The sequence below is a fragment of the Mustela erminea genome, chromosome 18, assembly GCF_009829155.1.
Source record: "Mustela erminea isolate mMusErm1 chromosome 18, mMusErm1.Pri, whole genome shotgun sequence".
Taxonomy (NCBI): domain Eukaryota; kingdom Metazoa; phylum Chordata; class Mammalia; order Carnivora; family Mustelidae; genus Mustela; species Mustela erminea.
The window spans coordinates 44854258-44877516 of NC_045631.1; the positions used below are offsets into that span (position 1 = coordinate 44854258).

At 38.1% G+C, this 23259-nt stretch overlaps 1 protein-coding gene across 2 annotated transcripts in view; it reads right to left on the bottom strand.

The window, feature by feature from the left end:
* NSF (N-ethylmaleimide sensitive factor, vesicle fusing ATPase) overlaps window positions 1-23259 on the bottom strand; it is a 150629-nt gene that overhangs the window by 116239 nt on the left and 11131 nt on the right. For both annotated transcript variants that reach the window (XM_032320088.1, XM_032320087.1), the window contains exons 2-4: window positions 7423-7508; window positions 4998-5097; window positions 1603-1642 (exon numbers count right to left, since the gene is read on the bottom strand). In XM_032320088.1, coding sequence (XP_032175979.1) covers window positions 1603-1642; window positions 4998-5097; window positions 7423-7508 — 226 coding nt within the window. The remainder of the gene's footprint in view (window positions 1-1602; window positions 1643-4997; window positions 5098-7422; window positions 7509-23259) is intronic.

The following is a 23259-nucleotide window of genomic DNA, read 5'->3' on the forward strand; positions in this document are numbered from 1 at the left end:
CGCACCATTTGGGGTGACCGGTGGCTCAGCTGGTTAAGTGCTGGACACTTGGTTTTGGCTCAGGTCATGATCCCAGGATCATGAGATCGAGCCTGCATCAGGCTCCCCACTCAGTGGGGAGAATGCTTGAGGATTTTCTCTCTCCCTCTCTCTGCCCCTTCCCTGCTTGCATGCACACATGTGCTTTCTCTCTAAAATAAATAAATAAATCTTTAAAATAAAATTACCATTTGCTTAAATACTGCTACCCTTTTCTTAACTTAAATCTGATTTATCTTTCCAAACAAACACAGAAGAAAACATACCTCAGTATATAATAAAATGGAATCACCAAGTAATACCAATTATTCCTCTTCCACATAACTTAGACTTTTTAAAAAAGTTTATTTATTTGAGGGGTGCCTGTGGCTCAGTGGGTTAAGCCTCTGCCTTGGGCTCAGGTCACGGTCTCAGAGTCCTGGGAAGAGCCCCGCATCTGGCTCTCTGCTCGGCAGGGAGCCTACTTCCCTTCTCTCTCTATCTCTCTGCCTACTTGGGATCTCTCTCTGTCAAATAAATAAATAAAATCTTTAAAAAAAAGATTTATTTATTTGAGAGAGAGAGAGAGCCCGAGTGGGACGGGCAGAGGGAGAGAGAGAGAATCTCAAGCAAACTTCACGCTGACAGCAGAACCAAGGTGGGGCTCAATCCCATGACCCAGAGATCACGACCGGAACTCAAACCAAGAGCTGGACGCTTAGCCAACTGGGCCACCAAGGCACCCCCAATGTAACTTAGACTTTAAAAAAAATTATCCCATAGCCATAATTTCACAAAGTTCTATTCAACTTAATTCTAGGCAAGCCAAACTATCTCCAAGCTATTTTCCTTGACTCCCGAATTCTCCCCTTTCCCTATCTTCCGCAGTGACATCAGAATCTTTTTCAAAGTAAGGATTTTGACAGGCTCGTTCAGAAATCCTCAAGAGCTCTCAACTGTCTTTGAATAAAATCCAAAGTTTCCAGTTGTACTTTTAGGCCCTCCACTAACTGCATGCCTCCATCACTTAATAGAACTCACTCAGGTAAATCCTTTCAATCAGGCAAACTTACTTCCTAAGCACTGCCTATGATTTGCTTGCTCCCATATGAATGCCTTTGATTGATCTTATTTCTCATCTTAAGAGCCTTTCTTCCTTATCTCTCCTATGTAATGCTTTCCCCCTACTTCATAATTATGCTCAAAACTCCAGTGCCTAAGAAGATTTCTCTGCCTGATTTTCCAGTCTCCAATCAATTTAGCCACTCCTGTTCTACCTTAGCACTTTCACACAGAGTTCCTAACGCTAATACTTGTACACTTATTTACCCTGTACACATTCTGTGAGCTATGAATAAATGGATATTCTTTCCCCCATTAGATGGCAATTTTCAGGCAGAATAGCAAGTCGAGAGGTAAGTACCATAACTATTAACTTTTCCATTCTCATATATCTAACCAGTAACTTAAATAGGATCAATGTTTAATGGCCTGACAACCAGTAATAGAAAATTTTAGAGATATCCACAATCATGAGAAACTCATAAAGAAAATCTACATTAGGTAGCTAAAAAATATACCTACCTTCTATTTCTTGCCCAATAGAAAGTCCAGCCCATTTTCGCTGTAAAATAAAAGAAAGACACTTAAAAATCCAATCAATCAAAATTAGAGAAATGAGAAAAAGAAGGATCTCTATGAACCTCAGTAACAGGAACACATTCAAAGACCAAAATGTGGTTTAGTGTTGTGTGTTGAACTGTGTTCCACAAAAACACATGCTGCAGTCTTAGCCCCTGGCACATATGAGTACAACCATATCTGGAAATAAGGTCTTTGCAGATGCAATCAAGGTAAGATAAGGTCATTATCAAATTAGGGTGGATGCAAGCCAATATGGCCCAGTGTCCTTGCAAGAGGAAAAGAGACAGACAGACATATGGGGAGAAAAGTCATGTGATGATGTTGGCAGAGACTAAAGTGACACATCTACCAGTCAAGGAACATCAAAGATTGTTGGCAACACCAGAAGCTAAGCACGGAACAGATTTTTCTTTAAGGCCTTTAGACAGAGCATGGCCCTGCTGGCACCTTGATTTCAGACTTCTAGACTCCCAAACTGCAAGAGAATAAATTTAAGCCACCCCACTCTGTGATGCTTTGTACAGTGGCCCTACAAAACATATTATTTATTTATTTAAAGGTTTTATTTATTTATTTGACAGAAAAAGAGAGAAAGCACAAGCAGGGGAGTGGCAGGGAGAGGGAGAAGCAGGCTTCTGCTGACCAGGAAGCCCAATGTAGGGCTCGATCCCAGGAACCTGGGATCATAACCTGTGGTGAAGGTAGACGCTTAACCAATTAAGCCACCCAGGCACCCCTAGGAAACATATTTATATGCTGTAGTTTACATCTGAACATCTATCAGAAAACATACAAAGCTTGCCTTTGTACAATAAAACTAGTATCACTGAGGATGTTCCTGTGTCCACTATACTGTGCCGAAGGCCTTCGTAGTATCAGGTAACATTTCGGTGTTCTAAATGTACCATGGTTACTTACACTGTTTGTTACAGTATCTCAAAAAGAAAAGCCATTCGGGGCACCTGGGTGGCTCAGTGGGTTAAAGCCTCTGCCTTCAGCTCAGGTCATGATCCCAGGGTCCTGGGATCGAGCCCCACATCGGGCTCTCTGCTCAGTGGGTAGCCTGCTTCCTTCTCTCTGTCTCTGTCTGCCTCTCTGCCTACTTGTGATCTCTGTCTGTCAAATAAATAAATAAAATTTAGAGGGGAAAAAAAAAAAAAAGAAAAAAGAAAAGACTTTCAATTCATGAAAACTAAACTGAAGCTGGTCAGCTAATATAGCCTGAAACCCAAATAGGGATTTCAATCATTAGATGGTTCTGATTACTCTCTGTACTAGCCAAAGGATTTTCAGGCATTTGCAACTAGTCTTTAGCTTCTCCCAGGTCCAGAATGGTTACAATGGCAAGAATATGCGGAGGCAGGCCAGATTGTGTTTAGGCAGGAATTTAGGACTGGCTTGGTATGGATTCAAAATTAGTCACTACTGATAACACTTCAAAGAACAGTGAGAAAAATATTTTTTGGCTGAAAAGCCACTTTCTGTCTACTCATCAAGCAGAGCGGATTTGGGGGTGGATGGTGAAAAGGCTGCATGGTGAGTGTGTGCAACACCTGCTTTCCCCTCTAGCTCTCTCCTCATAGGTTGCTTCTCCCTCCTCTCTGCCCTTTGTGCCCTCTTCCATAATATCCCACCTCACTTCTGGCCAGTGAGAAATTGAGCAGCATGCTGAGCAAGTCCAGACTTTGGATCAAAAAGCGGCCACAATTAGGTTCAGTACTTCAATCCCAAAGACTGACTCAAAGGATAAAAGTAATAGTATCTTTCATATGGGGTTATTTTGAGAACTAAATGAGCTAATATATGCAAGAGTATCTAGAATAGTACTTGGCCTATTGTATATATTAGGGATTTTTTTTTTTTAAGCAGAGACAAGAAGAAATAATTAGAAACCCCTTTTCTGACCACCAGAATTCTAGCTCTGCAAAAGTTGACAAACTCTAAAATATTCCAAACATCTAATGTGTAGAAACAAATGTGAAAAATAGTCCTGATAATCAGAGGCATCCAACAGAGAAAAGGAAATTTCCAGTAAAGATGTCCCATAATTTTTGAGGGCTTCAAGAGATCTTTAATAGATCCCTAAAGAGTGTTTGATATCTTTCCTTCAACCTCCAGGGGAATAAATCAATGTTTATTAGCATACTAGATAGAAGGTAGGGGTTGCATTATATTGCCAAGGACTGTGGGATTAGCTGCACAAGTAAGATGATAAGGCAGAAAAGAATACAGACTACTACTTGCAATGCTCCTCAGTTATGTATTGGTGCCTGCAACAGTGCAAGGCAGTCTTCCCACCACAGAATCCTCCAACAATTATAAATGTAAGCATAATCCTTCCACTCTTTAGGAAGACCAGCAAGTTACATTGTACTCTGAGATAGCAGCTACTCATACCATACTCATTAGCGTGACATCATTGCATTTTAAAAAGCACTATTATTAGATGTCAGTTTTATAATTTTTTTTTTCTAGGATTTTTTTTTTTTTTTTTGACAGAGAAAGTACAAGCAGGGAAAGCAGCAGGTAGAGGGAGAGGAAGAAGCAGGCTTCCTGCTGAGCAGGGAGCCTGATGCGGGGCCCTGGGATCATGACCTGAGCTAAAGGCAGATGCCCAACTGACTGAGACACCAGGAGCCCCTATAAATGTTATTTTTATATATTTTTTGTTACCCTATGAGCTAACATTAAAATAACTTGAGACTATCTGATACCTAACTGCTACTACAGCAGAATTTTCTGAAAATTAGAAAAAAAAACTCAAGGCAATAAAAGGTAAACATAGTAAAACTCACAATTAAGAATGTATCTTTACGGGTGCCTGGATGGCTTAGTCGGTTAAGCATCTACCTTCAGCTCAGGTCTCTTGGGATCAAGCCCCACGTTGGGAGCCTGCTTCTCCCTCTTCCTCTGCCCCTTCCCCCTCCTTGTGTGTGCAAGTGGGTGCACGCTCTCTCTCTGCCTCTGTCTCTTTCTCAAAAAAATGAATAAAATCTTAAAAAAAAAATGTATCTTTAGGGGCACCTTGTGGTTGTCAGTTAAGCATCCATCTCTTGATCTTGGCTCAGGTCGGGATCTGAGGGTTGTAAGATTAAACCCCTATGTCAGGCTCCACACTGGGTGCAGAGCCTACTTCAGATTCTCTCTCCCCGTCTCCCTCTGCCCCACCTCCCTTTAAAAAAAAAAAAAGGAAATATTTTTAAATTCCTTATATAAATACCTAGTTGTTTTTCTTCCATATGAATCAATACAGTTCCAGGATGAGACTTGCTTTAAATGAACTGATTTTCTAGGACTTTCAAGAATGGAAGAGAATAAATTAGCCTCTGAGTTACCTGAGGTAAGCTGAATGCGATGGTCCCTGGAACCACTGACGGATGGGTCCTCAGGGTAAATGTGTACCTGTGATTGGGAGAGGTCCTCACAATCACATGCCTAAAAGACAGAAACATAGTTGGTGCTCCGTGTCATAGGAAATACAAACCATCAATTCCACTGCATGTGCTCATTTCCAACAACTGATGCTTGATGAGTACCAGGTGGAAACATGGCAGGGTGTTCAAAAGTTCTGAAGGAACAGAACCACAAATTTCATTTCTCAATAACTGTCAGCAATTCAAAATGTTTTACAGGCATAATCTTGGGTCAAGTACAAAACAAGGAGAATCAGGATCAAGTTCAAGAGAGGACATACCAATCAAAGTATCAACATCATTATATTTCCAGGGTATATAAAAGTGAAGACAATGATTTAGAGTCTTAGATATTAAGTAAAAATTAGATGAATTTCCTCTCCTGGGAATTATTTTACACCTTAAAGAGAACAAATGGAGTAGAACCAGAGATAGAAGAACCAGGATATAACAGTCCAAAAAAAGTTAAGTTTTAGGACAATTCATTAAATCTCTGTAGGCTCTCACAATAGTTCAAACAGAATAAAAAATTTTCGCAAAATACATCCCCTTTCATACAGATGTCAAATATTTATTATTTTAAGGCATTTTGTGCTAATTCATTCTGCTCAGAAGTTACCCGTAAATAGATAAAATATACTCATCTCATAATAACCTCCTACAACAAGAAATTGCCAAGGACTGTGTGTGTGATAAAAGCTTCAAACTCTATTTTGCAACAGCACTATCTGTTTTGAAATCAGCTTTTAGAGAGCAGCCTGGGTGACTCAGTCAGTTAAGTATCTACCTTCGGCTCAGGTCATGATCCTGGGGTCATGGGATCAAACCCTGAGTTGGGCTCCTTGCTCAGCAGGGAGGTGTAGGGGGGAGTCTGCTTCTCCCTCTGCCTCTGCTCCCCCCGCTCATGTTCTCTCTCTCACTAGCTTGCTCATTCTTTCAAATAAATAAATAAAATTTTTTAAGAAAATCACCTTTTAAAATGCTATGACTTTTAAAATATTAATGGTTAATGTTTCCATACATGTGATTTTGCCACTACAAGTTCCTTATATCTGCTACATTTCAACTAACTTCATCAAGAGTATGGTGAACATTTGACAAATATAAGAGAATTCCATAAACAGGGGAGCCTGGGTGGCTCAGTGGGTTAAAGCCTCTGCCTTCAGCTCAGGTCACGATCCCAGGGTCCCAGGATCAAGCCCCTCATCGGGCTCTCTGCTCAGCAGGGAGCCTGCTTCCCCCTCTCTCTCTGCCTGCCTCTCTGCCTACTTGTGATCTCTGTCAAATAAATAAATAAAATATTTTTAAAAAATTTAAAAAAGAGAATTCCATAAACAAATTCTCATACTGATTATCTACATCCCAGTTTATACATAGGAAGTTCTGTGTTCAACTTAGCATCAAAGAATTTTTAGGACAAGGAACAATATTACTGCAATCATGTAGTGCAGCCCCTTACTCTAAAGCTGAAAACTAGAGATAATTGGCAATTCTAACTTTGTAAAACTCCTGGATTTTACAGATAGCTTTTTTTTTTTTTTTTTTTTTTTTTTTTTTTAATAAGGCTCAGTTAAAATTCTGCCTTACTGTTCCTTATTACCCTAGTCTGCCATCTGGTGGGGCTCCTTTATCTCCTACCTCTACCAGTCTCAGACGCATATATGGGCGGCACTGAACTTGGTAATAGGGTTTTTAGAAGTTCTGGCAGTGTGTGATGATAATAAATAAATGACAACAAAAAAATATGTATAAGTAAATACTTCTAAATACTTCGTTGTGCATCTTGTAATTTTCATGTCTCTCAGGTTATAGTAATAATTATCAAAATAGCTAATATTAATTGTGCTTATTAATGTACAAAGCACTGTTCCAAATGCTTTATTTATATAAGTCAATCTGCCCAACCACCTTGAGAAAGATATTATCACCACCCCCATTTCACAGATTAGGACACAGAGGCACAGAGATGGTAGATGAAACTTACCCATGGTCACCCAGTTCATAACTGACAGAGCCAGAATCCAAACTCAGACAATTTGACTGAAGACCCAAAATCCTAATGACTATGCTATATATGATTTATATAACAAGTATGCTTAGTTCTGCTAAGAAAATTGATAAAAATTAAAGTTATAGATAAAAAGGTATGTATGATTTTTAAAACATATTAGTCAATGTTTAACATAGTAAAGACTGAAATACAGTAACTCTCAATTCTTCCATTTTCCCACTCAGCAAGAGGAATTAAAAAATTATTCTCAAGTTTCCTAAAAAATAAGGGCTCTCTAGAAGTTTCTAAAATACCACTTGGCTGGTTAGGAGAAAACAAAATTAGATAGATACTCACTGGCCAGGCTGGAAATCCTTTTCATTCACAACTGCACAGTTAGTTAAAGATAATTCATCTGTAGGACATCTTGCAGCTTGCATACTCTGTAAAAATCAATGATTAAGAAAAAAAAAATTAAGTCATCTTTTAAAGATTTTTTTTTTAATTTATTTATCTTAGAAAGAGCAAACACAACCAGGGAATGACACGCAGAGGGAGAGGGAGAAGCAGACTCCCTGCTGAGCAGAGAGCCTTGACATGGGGCTTGATCCCAGGATCCTGAGATCATGACCTGAGCCGATGGCAGACATCCAACCAACTGAGCCACCCAGATGCCCCTAAGTCATCTTTTACAGTCTCAGAGAATAGTTTATGCCTTCTGTCCTCGATTCCTCTTCACCAATCATTTTTGACTCCTTGCACTCCAGCTTCTTTCTTTCCTCCTTTGTCTTCAGAGAGGGGATCTGAAGAAGCTGGTGTGTCCAGTTTCATGAAGACAGCTTCAATAGCTTGGCTGAAGGAGTTTTGGAAACTGGGCACAGGAACACGGTCTGAGTTATCACTCTCCCCATCACTGTCCACAGGAGCAGGAGGAACTAAGCTGTTTTCATCTTTTTTGGGAGTAGTTTTGGGCCACACATCTGCTTTTGCTTTTCCAACCCACAGCAAGCCCTTCCTTTAGGAAACTGTTCCTTCTCCATCCATTGCTCATGCTTTCGTGGGCCTGCCAATCACAGCACACATGCAACCTACAGAGTCCAGTTCATCCGTGGGATTTTATATAGACATGTGCCAGGAGAAGGCCTTTCCCTTGCCTCACCACCTCATGGAGGATGACCTTCTGCTCTAAAAAAGAGTGAAACTGGGGTGCCTGGGTGGCTCAGTGGGTTAAAGCCTCTGCCTTGGGCTCAGGTCATGATCCCAGGGTCTTGGGATCAAGCCCCGCATCGGGCTCTCTGCTCAGCGGGGAGCCTGCTTCCTCCTCTCTCTGCCTGCTTGTGATCTCTGTCTGTCAAGTAAATAAATAAAGTCTTTTAAAAAATAAATAAATAAAAATAAAAAAGAGTGAAACGATCACAGAGAAAGCAAAGGTAACAGAGACACAAATAGACACCTCGAGATACAGATCTGACAACCAAGTTAAAGCTCTTGAGATGAGTACTGAATATTGGTTATGAACCAATAAATTCTTTTTGTCACTTAACCTTATTTGGTTCGGTTTTCCGTCTTTTCTGAAGACAAGAATTTTGACTGATTCGAATGCAGTGAAGTAAATTCAATAAGTTCAATAAAGTGTATCATGAAAAAATATTTTTAGAAGATATCCCAAGTGTCATGAGCCACATCTCCTAAGGATTAAGAAAGACAGTCTTCTGGGGCGCCTGCGTGGCTCAGTGGGTTAAAGCCTCTGCCTTTAGCTCAGGTCATGATCCCAGGGTCCTGGGATCGAGCCCCGCATGGGGCTCTCTGCTCAGCAGGGAGCCTGCTTTCTCCTCTCTCTCTGCCTGCCTCTGCCTACTTATGATCTCTGTCTGTCGAATAAATAAATAAAACCTTAAAAAAAAAAAAAGAAAGAAAGAAAGACCGTCTTCCAAGTATCTCCCAACAAAGATAACTGGAAGGTTTATTTTTCTCAAAGCAGCAATTCATCTTTTTGATCAACAACTACTTAGCAAAACATTCCTTTATATAACATACTTAACTAATAACCCTAGTTAGTGAAATATGACCCCTGTTGTCATCACATGGAGTTTGTAACTAAAGTGCTCATTCTTTAAATCTCAAGCCAAAGCTGATTCTTCTTAAATTTGCCTTCCAAATACAAATAAATAAAGCAAACTAAATTACCTTTTTGCTTTGCTTTTATTTTCACTAAAAGGCTAGTTTCAACAGTTATTCCAGTTGTTTAGAGTAGTGGTCCCTAAATTAGGCTGTGTTCACCAGAAGGATTTGCGGACTGATACCAAATATCAAAATTAACTGCATTTAGAAAACAGACCTCTAAGTAGGTATATTATAAAATATTAAGCCAATATTTTAAAGAATAATGAAGTAGCACTTTGGTCTTTGTATATGTTCTACTGTGTATATAAATTATTAGTATGTCTGTTTACATATGTGCATGGCATAAAAGTAAGCTTCTCGAGGTCTCAGACTACATCTTGCTTACATGTGTGGTTTCCCAGGACTAGCACAGAGCTTGGAATGCAGTGAGTGCTCATCAAATATCTGCTGAATAAATGAACTTATGGATCAGTACAAATCTAGCTGCAGAATAAACAGTTCAAAGGACAGGTACACAAAGGACATTTCAAGGTTCCTTAGGAAGTGATATAAAATGACATAATGTAAATTATCTAACAGTTCAAAACTGCACAGAATTGATAAAGCCAAAGTAATAAAAAATTTACAAAATGCTCAATCATTTTTTAAAAGATTTTATTTGCTCATTTGAGATATATATAGAGAGAGAGCATGAGCAGGGGAAGAGGCAGAGGGAGAGGGAGAAGCAGACTCCCTGATGAGCTAGAAGCCTGACACATGGCTTAATCACGAGACCCGGAGATCATGACCTGAGCTGAAGGTAGACGCTTAACCATGTGAGCCACCCAGGCGCGCCTAAGTTAACTTTTTCATTTATAAACTTGTTTAGTTCTCAAAGAGTTAGTGTCCTCACATTTATTATCTTACAGTTCTATGGCTCAGGAGCCTAGGCATAGCCCATCTGGGTTGTCTAAAGTCTCATAAGGCTATAATCAAGAAGTCATCTGGAGGCTTGCTTCACTGATCACTGGGACTCTTGGCAGAATTTATTTCATCACTGTGGTGAGACTGATTGCCCAGGCTTCTTGCTGTAAAATATCTACAGTTCCTGGAGAATACTCTCAATTCTTTGCTACATGCCATTCTCAGTATAGCCACTTAGTTCATCAAGCTGTCAAGGAGAGTCAATAGGTTGAGTCCACTAGCAAACTGGAATGTTATGTAACATGATGTAACTATGGAAATGACATTGCATTGCCTTTGCCATAATCCAGTTGTTAGAAGCAAGCTGCATGTCCCATATACCCAAGTTGAGGGGATGACACAGAGGCAAGAATAAGAGTCAGTGATGATGGGAGGGGGTCACCTTCTAGTCTGTCTGATTCATGACATTATTTGTAATACTTTTCTACATCCATCAAAAAAGATTGCCAAGGAGGTAGTGCCCTTCAAAAAAAAGTGAAAAACTCTGTAGAAGTCATCTGGCTAGCCAACCAAAACAGATGCTGTGAGCAAAAGGCCTCCCTACTGGAATCTAGAAGCATCTGTGTTTTTATGATATGCCAAGCGGGGTATCTCATTTTCTCATCAAAATATAAATCCCTATAAATAGTAGCTGTTTACTTACCACAGTAATGCCAAGGGAAAATTCCACAATTTTTCTAACACTGAACTTGCCTCTAGGAAACAATAATAAAACCTCAGCCACTGAAGCCACACAGCTATTACGAAATAAAAATGTGACACTGATAGGCATTTTTATATAAGGTCAGTTGAGTTACTAGAACATTAACCATCTAAAGGCTGTAAAGTGTTTTCACTAATAAGCTGAAATGTAAAAAATTATTAACTCACTGCTGCTTGAAGGAACAAAAGTCTCAACCATTCTTTACTGGAAACTTTGATAGAAGTAATTATATCATTACTTGAACGGCTTTAAAGTGCAGAAAGGGAATTTGCTTCTCTTCATAAAAAAAAAAAAAAAAAAAACCCCAAAGATAGAAGAATTTAACCAGTTCTCGTCTGGGCAACATTATACAGTTTTCGAATTTAAATAGCATACTTCTATCCAAAGGTCCATTGAATTAATGAAATATATGCTTTATCATTTACCAAAGAGTTCAGTAGGGAAAATTAAGTAGACAAAAACAGAGTGTAGCAGCTCACTAGAAGAACTTATTACCAAATAACTGTCCCTGCCCTCACTATAACACTCAAGAATCACTGGTTCTTCCTCTGTGGTGCTTGAGGCCTTGGTTACATCTCTCTAGAGACACACAGATCCCCCACAGGAAAGGGAAGTAGGACGGATAACATGAACTTGCCCAGAGCCAGCTCCACTGACAAGTCTCACTCAATTATTTCTTGTCAGATGATCTTTGCTGAAAAATAACATTTTAGAAATGCACTGTTCAATAAAGGAACCACTAGACAGATATGGCTACTAAAATCAAAATTTAAAATTCCATTCAGTTGCACTAGCCACCTTTCAAGTGCCACATGTGGCCAGTAGCTATCACTGTGGAAAGTTTCACTGGACAGGGCTAGTCTAGGATTATGTGAGAAAGGCCATCAGTGATACCTGTCTTCAGGCCTATGGAATTTCTCTGTGCATAAACCCTGTAATAATTTCTGTTGAAATTTTGAAGTCACATGAGCCTAAAAGTGAGTGATACAGTAGAAATAAGTTAAACGTCCTGAAGTTATCTCTCAAAGAGCCTGCAGGGATACTTTTATCTTATCCATTTCCGACCAATAATTATTCACATATAAACCTCCTAACATTCCTTAGGACCTTAAAATTCCTTTACAGATTTATAATGAAAAAGAAAAAAAACATGTTCCCATTTTGGCCTTTTTTTGGGAAGCGGGACCCCTCCCCCAAAATGTAAAAGGCTGGCAACCTTAAGTACAGGCAAAAACACAAGACAGTTTCTTATAAAGTTAATGTGACCCAGCAAGTCTATCCTTAACTTTTTATTCAAGAGGAATGAAAACATGTAGCCACACTTGTACACAGAAGCTTTATTCATAACAACCAAAAACTGGAAAGACACACTAGTGCCTACCAACACATGAGCGGATCAATGAATTGTGGTTCAGCCATACAATGGAACACTATCCAGCAATTAAAAAGAAACTACGGATACATGCCACAACCTAAATAAACTTCAAAAACATAACAATGAGTAAAAGAAGCCAAATGCAAAATAAGAGTTCACTGGAAATTATGTAAAATTCATCTCATATTCAGATGAAATTCTAGAAGAGGCAAAAGTAATCTAGAGCAACAACAACAAATGATCCGTCAGTGCTTGCCTGAGTGAAAAGGACAGCAAAGAAGTATGAAGTAATTTATTGAGATGACAGAGTTGATTTTTTAAAAATATTTTATTTACTTATTTGACAGAGATAGAAACAGCGAGAGAAGGAACACAAGCAGGGAGAGTGGGAGAGGAAGTAGCAGGCTTCCCGCTGAGCAGGGAGCCTGATGTGGGGCTCGATCCCAGGACCCTGGGATCATGACCCAACCCAAAGGCAGAAACTTAACCACTGAGCCACCCAGGCGCCCCAAAAGAGTGTTTTATAGGGTTTTTATTTTTTATTTTTTTTTAAAGATTTTATTTACTTGGGGCGCATGGGTAGCTCAGTCAGTTAAGTGTCTTCCTTCCACTCAGGTCATGATCCCAGGGTTCTGGGATCAAGTCCCGCATGGGGCTTCCTGCTTGGTGGGGAACCTGCCTCTCCCTCTTCCACTCCTCCTGCTCCTGCTTGTGTGCATTCATTCTCTCTCTCTCTCAAATGAACTTATTTAATTGAGAGAGAGAGAGTAAGAGTATGACCGGGCACAGGGGAGGGACAAAGGGAGAGGGAGAAGCAGACTACCCACTTGGCAGGGAGCCTGATGTAGGGCTCAATCCCAGGACCCTGCAATCATGCCCCGAGCTAAAGGCAGACACTTAACCAACTGAGCCACCCAGATGCCCTATGAGTGTTTTACATCTTGATTGCATTTTACTGTATATAGGTTATACTTCAACAAAGTTGAGAGATTACACTCTGATTTTTCAATGGCAGTACAATTTAATAATTTCCATTGCAAAGACAGGATAAATGTTAAAACTAGAAAATGGACTTTAGGTGCAAGTTCAAAATGGGGCCCTTATTCCTATATAACAAATACCTAGACCTTGATACATTCATACTCTTACCTGGTAGAGAGAGATAATTAGGCCTGAAGAACAGACTCCATTCATTCCCCAACCAGTCCTCATCCCAGATGTAGGAAACCTACACAACTAAGAGAATGGTCAGATCCACCTCTAAAAGGCCAGTCCAAGGGTGCTGCCCATACTGGCCTTCCAGCCTGGGCACAGGAAGTGAAAGATGAAGGATAAAACCTACAACTCCAGGGCACTGGGGTGGCTCAGTGGGTTAAGACTCTGCCTTTGGCTCAGGTCATGATCTCAGGGTCCTGGGATGGAGCCCTGCATTGGGCTCTCTGCTTGGCAGTGAGCCTGCTTCTCCCTCCCCCTCTGCCTGGCTCTCTGCCTACTTGTGATCTCTCTCTCTCTGACAAATAAATAAATAAAGCCTTTAACAAAACAAAACCTACAACTCCTTCTGGCACAAACATCCCATACTAACTGTCAGATTGGTAATTCTCCCTCCTGAGAAGAATAAGTAAGGATTTTTTTTTTCTCTGTAATAATTCTTCCCTTAAGAGGCAAGGAAGTTTGAGCTAAAGTTGCACCCTCCCTCTGGGCGGGAATGGAAAAGTGAGGAAATAGGAAGAAATGTGTACCCACCCACTCATACACAATGATAATTAAATGATAATTAATCCTCATTTACTGATGCAGAGTAAATACTCAATGAATCTTAGCTATTCTATAACTACCCTAAAGATATTCAGTAATAGCAAAAAAAAAAAAAAAAAAAAAAAAAAAAATCACAGATACCTAAACCTATATAAATGCCAGAAATAGGGGTGTGGCTAAAAGAATCTCAATTATGCAGCCATTTCAAAGGTCAAGGTACCTCTATGTGTTATTGACAAGGGAAATGTCCAAATTATAGTGCTATTTTTTTTTAAGATATGAAATGTGTAGGGTAATTTGTTTTGTTGCTTTTTTTTTAACAAATAAGATATGCACTAAATTAACAGTAGTTATCACTGAGGAGAAACAAGAAGGCATTAGGGAAACACTTTCCACAATTCTAAAATTATTTTTACAATAAATAACACTTGTCTTATGGAATAATTTTTCTTTAAATTTTTTTAAGTCTATTTAGTTATTTTAAGTTCTCTCCACCAAATGGGGGGCTCAGACTCACAACCCCGAAATCAAGAGTTGCTCCCTCTTCTAACTAAGCCAGCCAAGCACGCAGAGAAATAATTTTAAAGATGGGAAACTTTTATGTACAAAATTGTTTTCTACAGCATTATTTTAACAGTGATGAATTAGAAGCAACCTAAAAATACTATTTCTAAGTAAAAGCTATGTAAACTACAACATAACCACTTAATTAAATATTATATAATCATCAAACTGCTCATAATATACTGATGGGTTTATATCACGGGAACATGAAAAAAATGTATGCAAGTTTTACTCTACTTTGCAGCTTGGTTTTTTAAAGAATAGCAAATCAACTAAATGGAAACACACCAAAATGTAAAAAACAATTGTGACTGGATAATGGAACTACAAATGATTTCTCTTTTTTTTTCATCTTTTTTCCTGCATTTTCTAATTTAACCAAATTAAAATTTTTATCTTAAAATTAATTGACAGTGGGGCACCTAGGTGGCTCAGTCAGTTAAACATCCAACTCCTGATTTCGGCTTAGGTCATGGTCTCAGCATCAGGAGATCAAGCCCCACGTTAGGCTCCAAGCTCAGTGGTGAGTCTACTTGAGATTCTCTCTCTCCCTCTCCTTCTGCCCCTCCCCCTTCCCTCTCTCTCAAATAAATAAATCTTTAAAGTTAATTGATGACATTTCATTTTAGACCTCTGTCTGCTTCTGTATAGACAGTTATGACCACACACATTAGGAAAATAACTCAAAGCATGCTTAATAAAGGTCGTTGTCATTATTCACTACATACAAGACACTGCCTCATCCTTTGTGTGTGTTTTTTCTTCATAATTAAATCATGTTGGCTAAACCTAATTTTGATCATGGTATGACAAGGATTTTTGTAAATAAAGAAAAAGCACTTCTAGCAAACTTAGTAAGAAGCTATAAAATATGGTCTGAAACATAGAACCATTTGATAATTATACAAAGAGTTAAAGATTTATTTATATTGGGCAGGTTATATTGGGTAGCATCAGAATGAGCACTAAATCAGAGTCAGTTGACAGAGTCCTTGGCACTGTGAATAATTTCCTCTCCAAGGCTGCATTAATCTGAAAAAGTTCATCAATGCCTTAAAATAAATTACTTAAAAATGTGGAGAAGAACCTGGAACAATATCTAGCACATGAGAGAGACTCAGTAAGTTTTGTTGAATTTTATTTATATTCTAATTATTTTTTTAAAGATTTTATTTATTTGACAGAGAGAAAGGGAGAGAGAAACAGAGAGCCAGCACAATCAGGGGGAGCTGTAGTCAGTGGGAAAAGCAGGCTCCCTGTGCAGCAAGGAGCCCAGTGTGGGGCTAGATCACAGGACCCTGAGATGACGACCTGAACCGAAGGTAGCTGCTTGACCTACTGAGCCACCCAGGCCTCCCAAGTATTTGTTGAATTTTAAAATTTTTGGAGAAATATTATTTTTGAAGAAAATTAATGCCTATCTAAGCAGACAAATACATAAAATCAGAAACTGCTATAAATAGGAAATACACAACGGGTGCCAACTACAACAGAAAAAAATGTTTAAAGTACTAGAAAAAAGCTTAGCAAAAATGCTGAAGACTCTCATAAAGAAAACCCATGGAAATATATAAGAGAATATCCATATGAACTTAGAGAAATATGATGTTACTATATGCAATGACTCAATACTGTAAGGGTATCATGAACTCCAAATTAACCTATAAATGTAATGTAATTATAAGCAGAATCCCAATGGATCCTTCGTAAATTCAATCTAAACTGCAACTGCCAAGTAAAATACAGTAGAGGAAATGGGAGGGAATTTTTTTTAATTTGTTAAAGTAGCCAAGCAGACTTTCAGGAAGAACGAGGGAAACTGGCCCTACTGGACATCAAAACATGCTATATGCAGTAATTAAAACTAGATGGTAGCAGTCCAAAAACAAACAGTTCATGGAGTAGAACCACCAACCCAGAAACAGGATTAGATGTACATGAGAATTTAATATACAAGACTGAGAATGGGGGAGTGGGGAGGAACTATTCAATACTGGTGTTGAGACAACCAACTAGCCATTTGGCAGTGGTGTGGGAAGAGTGTTAATAACAATAGATAACATGTTTGGGGAACTTTATTATGAGTCAGGCACTGTTTTAAGGGCTTTACATACCTGCAAGCATTCCAGCCCACAATTCTTTCTTATTACCAAAATCTAACATTACAGTTGACCCCTTGAACTACATGGGTTTGAACTCTACTTCTATGAGGCTTTTGATAAATACATTACACTATTATAAAAGTATTTTCTTTTCCTTATGATTTTTTCTATGTGTGTATATATATATATTTTAAAGATTTTTATTTATTTATTTGACAGAGATCACAAGTAGGCAGAGGCAGTCAGAGAGAGAGGAGGAAGCAGGCTCCCCGCTGAGCAGAGAGCCCGATGTGGGACTTGATCCCAGGATCCTGGGATCATGACCTGAGCCGAAGGCAGAGGCTTTAACCCACTGAGCCACCCAGGTGCCCCTATATATATATTTCTTATAATCAAGTAAACTCTATGCCCAACATAGGGCTCAAATTCACAACCCCAAGATCTAGAGTCTCATGTTCTACCAACTGAGCCAGCCAGGTGCCCCCCTTATGATTTTCTTAACATTTCTTTCTCCAGCATAATTAAGAATACAGTATAAAATACACAGAGCATACAAAATAAGTGTTATTCAACCATTTATCAGTAAGGCTTCTGGTAACAGACTATTAGAAGTTAAGACTTTGGGGAGTCAAAAATTTTAAGTAGAATTTCAACTCTCAATGTCCCTAACCCCTGTGTTCTTCAAAGGTCAGCTGTATCTGCCTCACTCTAGTTACTGCTTTTGTTTCTCACAAGAAAAATTACTTTTCTCTAAATGATCTTTTAATAGGATTCATTCGGAATAATGCATACTTAGAAGAGAAAAAAGTTCTAATTTTACGGTGAATAACCTGGAGACTGCATATTTTCAACTTATAGGCACCTCCAATATAATTCAAGCACATAATATAGTTCCATTTCATCACCTGCTGACACCCTGATCTTGGACTTCCAGCCTCCACAACTGTGACAAATAAATTTGTTACTTAAAGTACCCCAGTCTCTGGCATTTTATTACAGCAGCCCAAAGAGACTAAGATAATTTCATATAACATACAATTCATCATTTTGAAGTATACACGTCAGTGGTTTTTACTATATTCACTATGTTGTGCAATCATCGCCACTAACATTTCCAGAACATTTCCAGCACACTCCAAAAAGAAATCCTGTACTTATTAGTAGTTAGTCCCAATTCCCCTATTCCTTCACCCTCTGATAACCACTAGTTTAACTCTCTCTATGGATTTGCCTATTCTGGACATTTCATATTAACAAAATCATAAAATCTGTCATCTTCATATGACTGTCTTCTTTCACTTAGTATAATGTCTTCAAGATTTTCTATGTTGCAGCAAGTGACCAGATCATTCACTGTATGAACAGACCACATTTGTTCATCACCTGATAGACACTGGGTTATTTCCACTTCTTGGCTACTATGAACCATGCTATGAACATCCATCTAACAAGTTTATGTATAAACGTACTTTCAACTCACTTGGTCATATACCTAGGAGTAAAATTGCTGAGTCATTCTGTTTAACTTTTTGAAGAACTGCCAAACTATTCTACATAATAACTGTAGTAGTTTACATTTCCACCAGCAGAGGATAAGGGTTCCAATTTCCCTACATGTGCACCCACACTTTTTCTTTTTTTTAATCACAAAACCTAATGGATGTGAAGTGGTACCTCATTGTAGTTGGTTTTGTTTTTCTGAATGCTGGGCATGGAGCTAATGCAGGGCTTAAAGGCACCAACCTGAGATCAACACCTGAGCTGAGATGGAGTCAGGCACTTAACCCACTGAGTCACCCAGGGGCCCCTCATTGTGGTTTTAATTTGCATTTCCCTAATGACCATGATGTTGAGCATCTCTTCACATGCTTCTGGTCATTTGCACATCTGTTTAGTAAAGATGTCTATTCAAATGCTTTGCTGATTTTTATTTTTCCATTGGCTGTTTATAAATTGAGTTGTCTTTTAACATAGTTGCAAGAGTTCTTTATATATTCTGGATACCTTATCAGATATATGATTTGCAAATATTCTCTCCCATTCTGTGGATTGTCGTTTCACTTTTTTGATAGTTGTCTTCGATGCATAAGTTTTAAATTTTGATGAAGTCCAACTTAGCTATTTTTTTTACACTTTTGTCATGGCTAAAAGAAAATTACTGTTTAACCCAAAGTCATGCAGATTTTTACCAATGTTTCCTCCTAAGAATTTTATATAGATCTTTGATTGATTCTGAGTTAATTTTTTTGTATGTGGTGTGAGGTAGGGGTCCAAATTTATTCTTTTGCATGAAGATATCCAGTTGTCCCAGCATCATTTGCTAAAAAGACTATTATTTCTCCATTGAATGGTCTTGGCATGCTTGTTAAAATTAACTGACCACAAATTTAGTCCACTGGTTTTAAAACACTATCCTTGGGGCACCTGGGTGGCTCAGTGGTTTGGGCTGCTGCCTTCGGCTCGGGTCATGATCTCAGGGTCCTGGGATAGAGCCCCGCATCGGGCTCTCTGCTCCGCAGGAAGCCTGCTTCCCTCTCTCTCTCTCTCTCTCTCTCTCTCTCTCTGCCTGCCTCTCTGCCTACTTGTGATCTCTGTCTGTCAAATAAATAAATAAAATCTTTAATAAATAAATAAATAAATAAATAAATAAAACACTATCCTTATGCCATCATCACATCATCTTCATTATTATTGCTTTGTAGTAAGGTTTTTTTTTTTAAGACTTTATTTATTTATTTGACAGAGAGAGATCACAAGTAGGCAGAGAGGCAGGCAGAGAGAGAGGGGGAAGCAGGATACCTGTTGAGCAGAGAGCCCAATGTGGGGCTTGATCCCAGGACTCTGGGATCATGACCTGAGCCGAAAGCAGAGGCTTTAACCCACTGAGCCACCCAGGCGCCCCTGTAAGTAACTTTTGAAGTCAAGTGTGTATCCTTCAGCTTTGTTTTACTTTATCCAGTTGTTGTGGATTCAATGACTTTGCAACTCCATGTGAATTTTAGGAGCAGCTTATCCATTTCCGGAAAAAAGGCACTGGAATTTTGACAGGGATCACAATGAATTTATAGATCAATTTGGGGAGTATTGCTATATTAATAATATTAAGTCTTTCAATCCATGAACACAAGATGTCTTTCCATTTATTTAGGTCTTTCATCTGTTTCAATATGTTTTTTAGATTTTAGTGTATAAGTCTTATACTTGGTTGAATTTACTCATAAGTATTATATTCTTTTTGATGTTATTGTGAATGGATTTTTTTCCCTCAATTTCATTTTCAGATTGTTCATTGCTAGTGTATAGAAATGCAACTAATTTTTGTATATTGATCTTGTATCCAGCAACCTTGCTGGATTCATTTTTTGTAAATTCTTAGGGTTTCCTATATACGAGACCATTCTGCAAATTGAATTCTTTCTCTGCAGACTTTTTTTTCTTTATCTTACTTAACTGCCTACCTAGAACCTCCAATATCACATTGAATATAAGTAGCAAGAGCAGGCATCCTTATCTCGTTCCTGATCCTAAAAGGGAAAGCTTTCAGTTTTTACCAGTAAGTATAATGTGAGCTGTGGATTATTCTGTTGAATTTTGCTTGCTGAACTGAATTTAGAGTGCTAACTCAAGGTTGCTCTGAGGATCTATCAAGAAAAGATCTGTGAAGGTGTTTTCAAAACTGTAAAATACCATTTAGTTTAAGATATTCTTATTCAGTAACTTAGTGCTCTTACTCTAAAAAGTTATCTCCAAATGTTAAAGAAATGAAAACAATGTTTGTGAAGCTCTCTTTTTATTTCCCAACATCTTGATGAAAGTTTAGCACCTATGTTCTTTTGAAGGGTGAAGAGGAAGAGAAGAACCTTTGGAGAGGTAATCAGAACAAAAAGCCTAGAGCCTCACCCCAGTTTAAGAAAAAGAACTACCATTTCTTTAAATCAACTTTTATTGAAGAAAAACATTCCTACAGAAGAGTATGTACGTTAAAGTATTTGGCTTAATCAATTTCTAAAAAGTGAACACACTGAGTTCAAGAAAGAGAATGTGACCAGCCTCCCATACTTCCCCCTCCTAGTTACTAGCCCTTCACCCCCAACTACAGATAACCAGTATCTTTTTCAAAAATCTTTTATTTATTTATTTATTTGACAGAGAGAGAGAGCACAAGCAGGCAGAGCAGCAGGCAGGGAAAGAGGGGGAAGCAGGCTCCCTGCTGAGCAGAGAGCCCTATGTGGGGCTCAATCCCAGGACCCTAAGATCATGACCTGAGCCGAAGGCAGAGGCTCTACCCACTGAGCTACCCAGGCGCCTCAGATAACCAGTATCTTGTTTCTATCACAAGAAACATAGTTTTGTCTATTTTTGAAACTTTATATAAACAGAACTGTACAGTAGTACAATTTTGTGTCTGACATCTATCCCTCAACTTTTTTAAAAAAATATTTTATTTATTTATTTGAGAGAGAGAATGAGACAGCATGAAAGGGGAGAGGTCAGAGGGAGAAGCAGTCTCCCGGCTGAGCAGGGAACCTGACATGGGACTCAATCTCGGGACTCCAGAATCATGACCCAAGACAAAGGCAGTTGCTTAAACAACTGAGCCATCCAGGCGCCCTATCCCCCCATGTTTTGATTGTGAAACTCATCCACTGTTGCATGCAACACTAGTTCATTCATTTTCATTGCTTTTTATAGTATATAATTATATGAATATGCCACCATTATTTATCTGAGTTGTCTCTAGTTTTTAATTATGAATATTGCAGCTATTAGCATGTTTGTACAAGTCTTTTGAATAAAATATGTATGCATGTCTATTGGATATACACGTCCATACACACATAGCCTCCAGGAGAATTGCTGGGTCATAGCATACACATATATGTTCAGCTTTAGGGAATTTTGCCTAATTTGTACAATGTAGTGTTTTGATATACATATACTCTGTATAATGATAACCACAATCAAGCTAATTAATATATCCAGCAGCTCACAAAGTTACAGTTTTCTCTGAGTGTGGTAAAGAACATTTAAGATCTACTCTCAGCAAATTTCAAGTATACAATATATTATTTTTAACTATAGTTGCAGTGCCATCTAGCATTTTAAATTGTTTCTATAGGAAGATCACTTAGAATACCAAATTCACTGTACTGTAGGAAATAACTATGCTTTCTTAAATGTTTGAAAATCAGATACAGTTTAAGGTATTAAAGGGAAGAAAAGAAAACAATCCTGAAATCTCGAATGACAAGGCTGAATATACATTTGGAGAGAAATATGGGAAAAATATCTTCAGCAATTTGTTAAGGAACTAAATTGGAGAGCAAAATATACCAAGTCATTGGTTCTTAACTTTAGCGTATATCGGAATCACTTGGAGAATATGTTAAAGGAGATTGCAGGGGACCCCAGGAGAGTTTCTAATTTAATCAGCCTGTGGTGGAGCCTGAAAATTTGCATTTCTAATAAGTTCTCCAGAGATACTGTATTAGCTGGTCTGCAGATTCCCCTTTTAGAATCACTGTATTTAAAAAAAAAAAAAGAAGAAAGAAAAAAGAATCACTGTACTCAGTAAGGAGAAATAAACTTCATAAAAACAGAAATACCCATAGGTTCCTTTCTTTCTACAACAGAAATGTGGGAAAGAGGCTTCAATAATGCCCTTAGACCATTTCATCACTTAACATGATAAATACAGTTAAGTTTATTTTGTGCTTGATAAGTAGTAAATTGATTAGAAGGTTTTATATATAAAAACAATAATCTGACTCAATATCAGCACATGGAGAAAAAAGACTAGCATGAAATCCAGCAGCTGTTTAAAGTTAGATCTATGCCATATTATTGATCTGAATAACAGAATAAATCAGAACAGTAGCCAATAGCTTGGCAGAGAATGTAACATTTAAAATTCAAACTACACTGTCTAAAATGATGTTTTATTAAGGTATTTAGAAATAAATGTTCATCCATTCACTTAACAATCATTCACCAAGTAATACTTCATGGAAGAGGCGCTATTCCATACATGAGAACCACATCCTCTATTATCTCACAAAATGTTGTCAGTATTATTCTGCAGGAGAAAAGTAACTAAGATAACTAAATGTTTTTAATTCCCCCGCACTGATGTTTTTTGGAAGACCCAGAATTAGTGATAATTGCTATTTTCATTGCTTGTCAATCAAGTAAGAAAATGTTCATATGCACATAACACTAAAAACATTTTACAGTATTTAGATATTCCACCAGCAGAACCCTAAAATATTCTTTTATTATTTAGGGATTTTAAAAATAAGTGAATGTTGGATTTCAAAAATGACAACTTATTTCTTACTTTAATAACTTTCCCATTTTCTCCATTAGTAAAGATCTATATGGCTAGTGCAAAACACGTGAGAACTTTAGCACTTCATTCTGAATTTAGCAAAGGACCAAAATACCCTGCATTACTCACAAACAGCTGATGCTAATTCATTTGATTTCAAATCCATACAGCACAAAGTCCTGATAAATTATTAGTACATTCTGGCTTAACATCAAAAAAAAAGAAAGAAAGAAAAGGAAATCAGCTTTGTAGAGTAATCTTTTATCTGCTCTTGTAA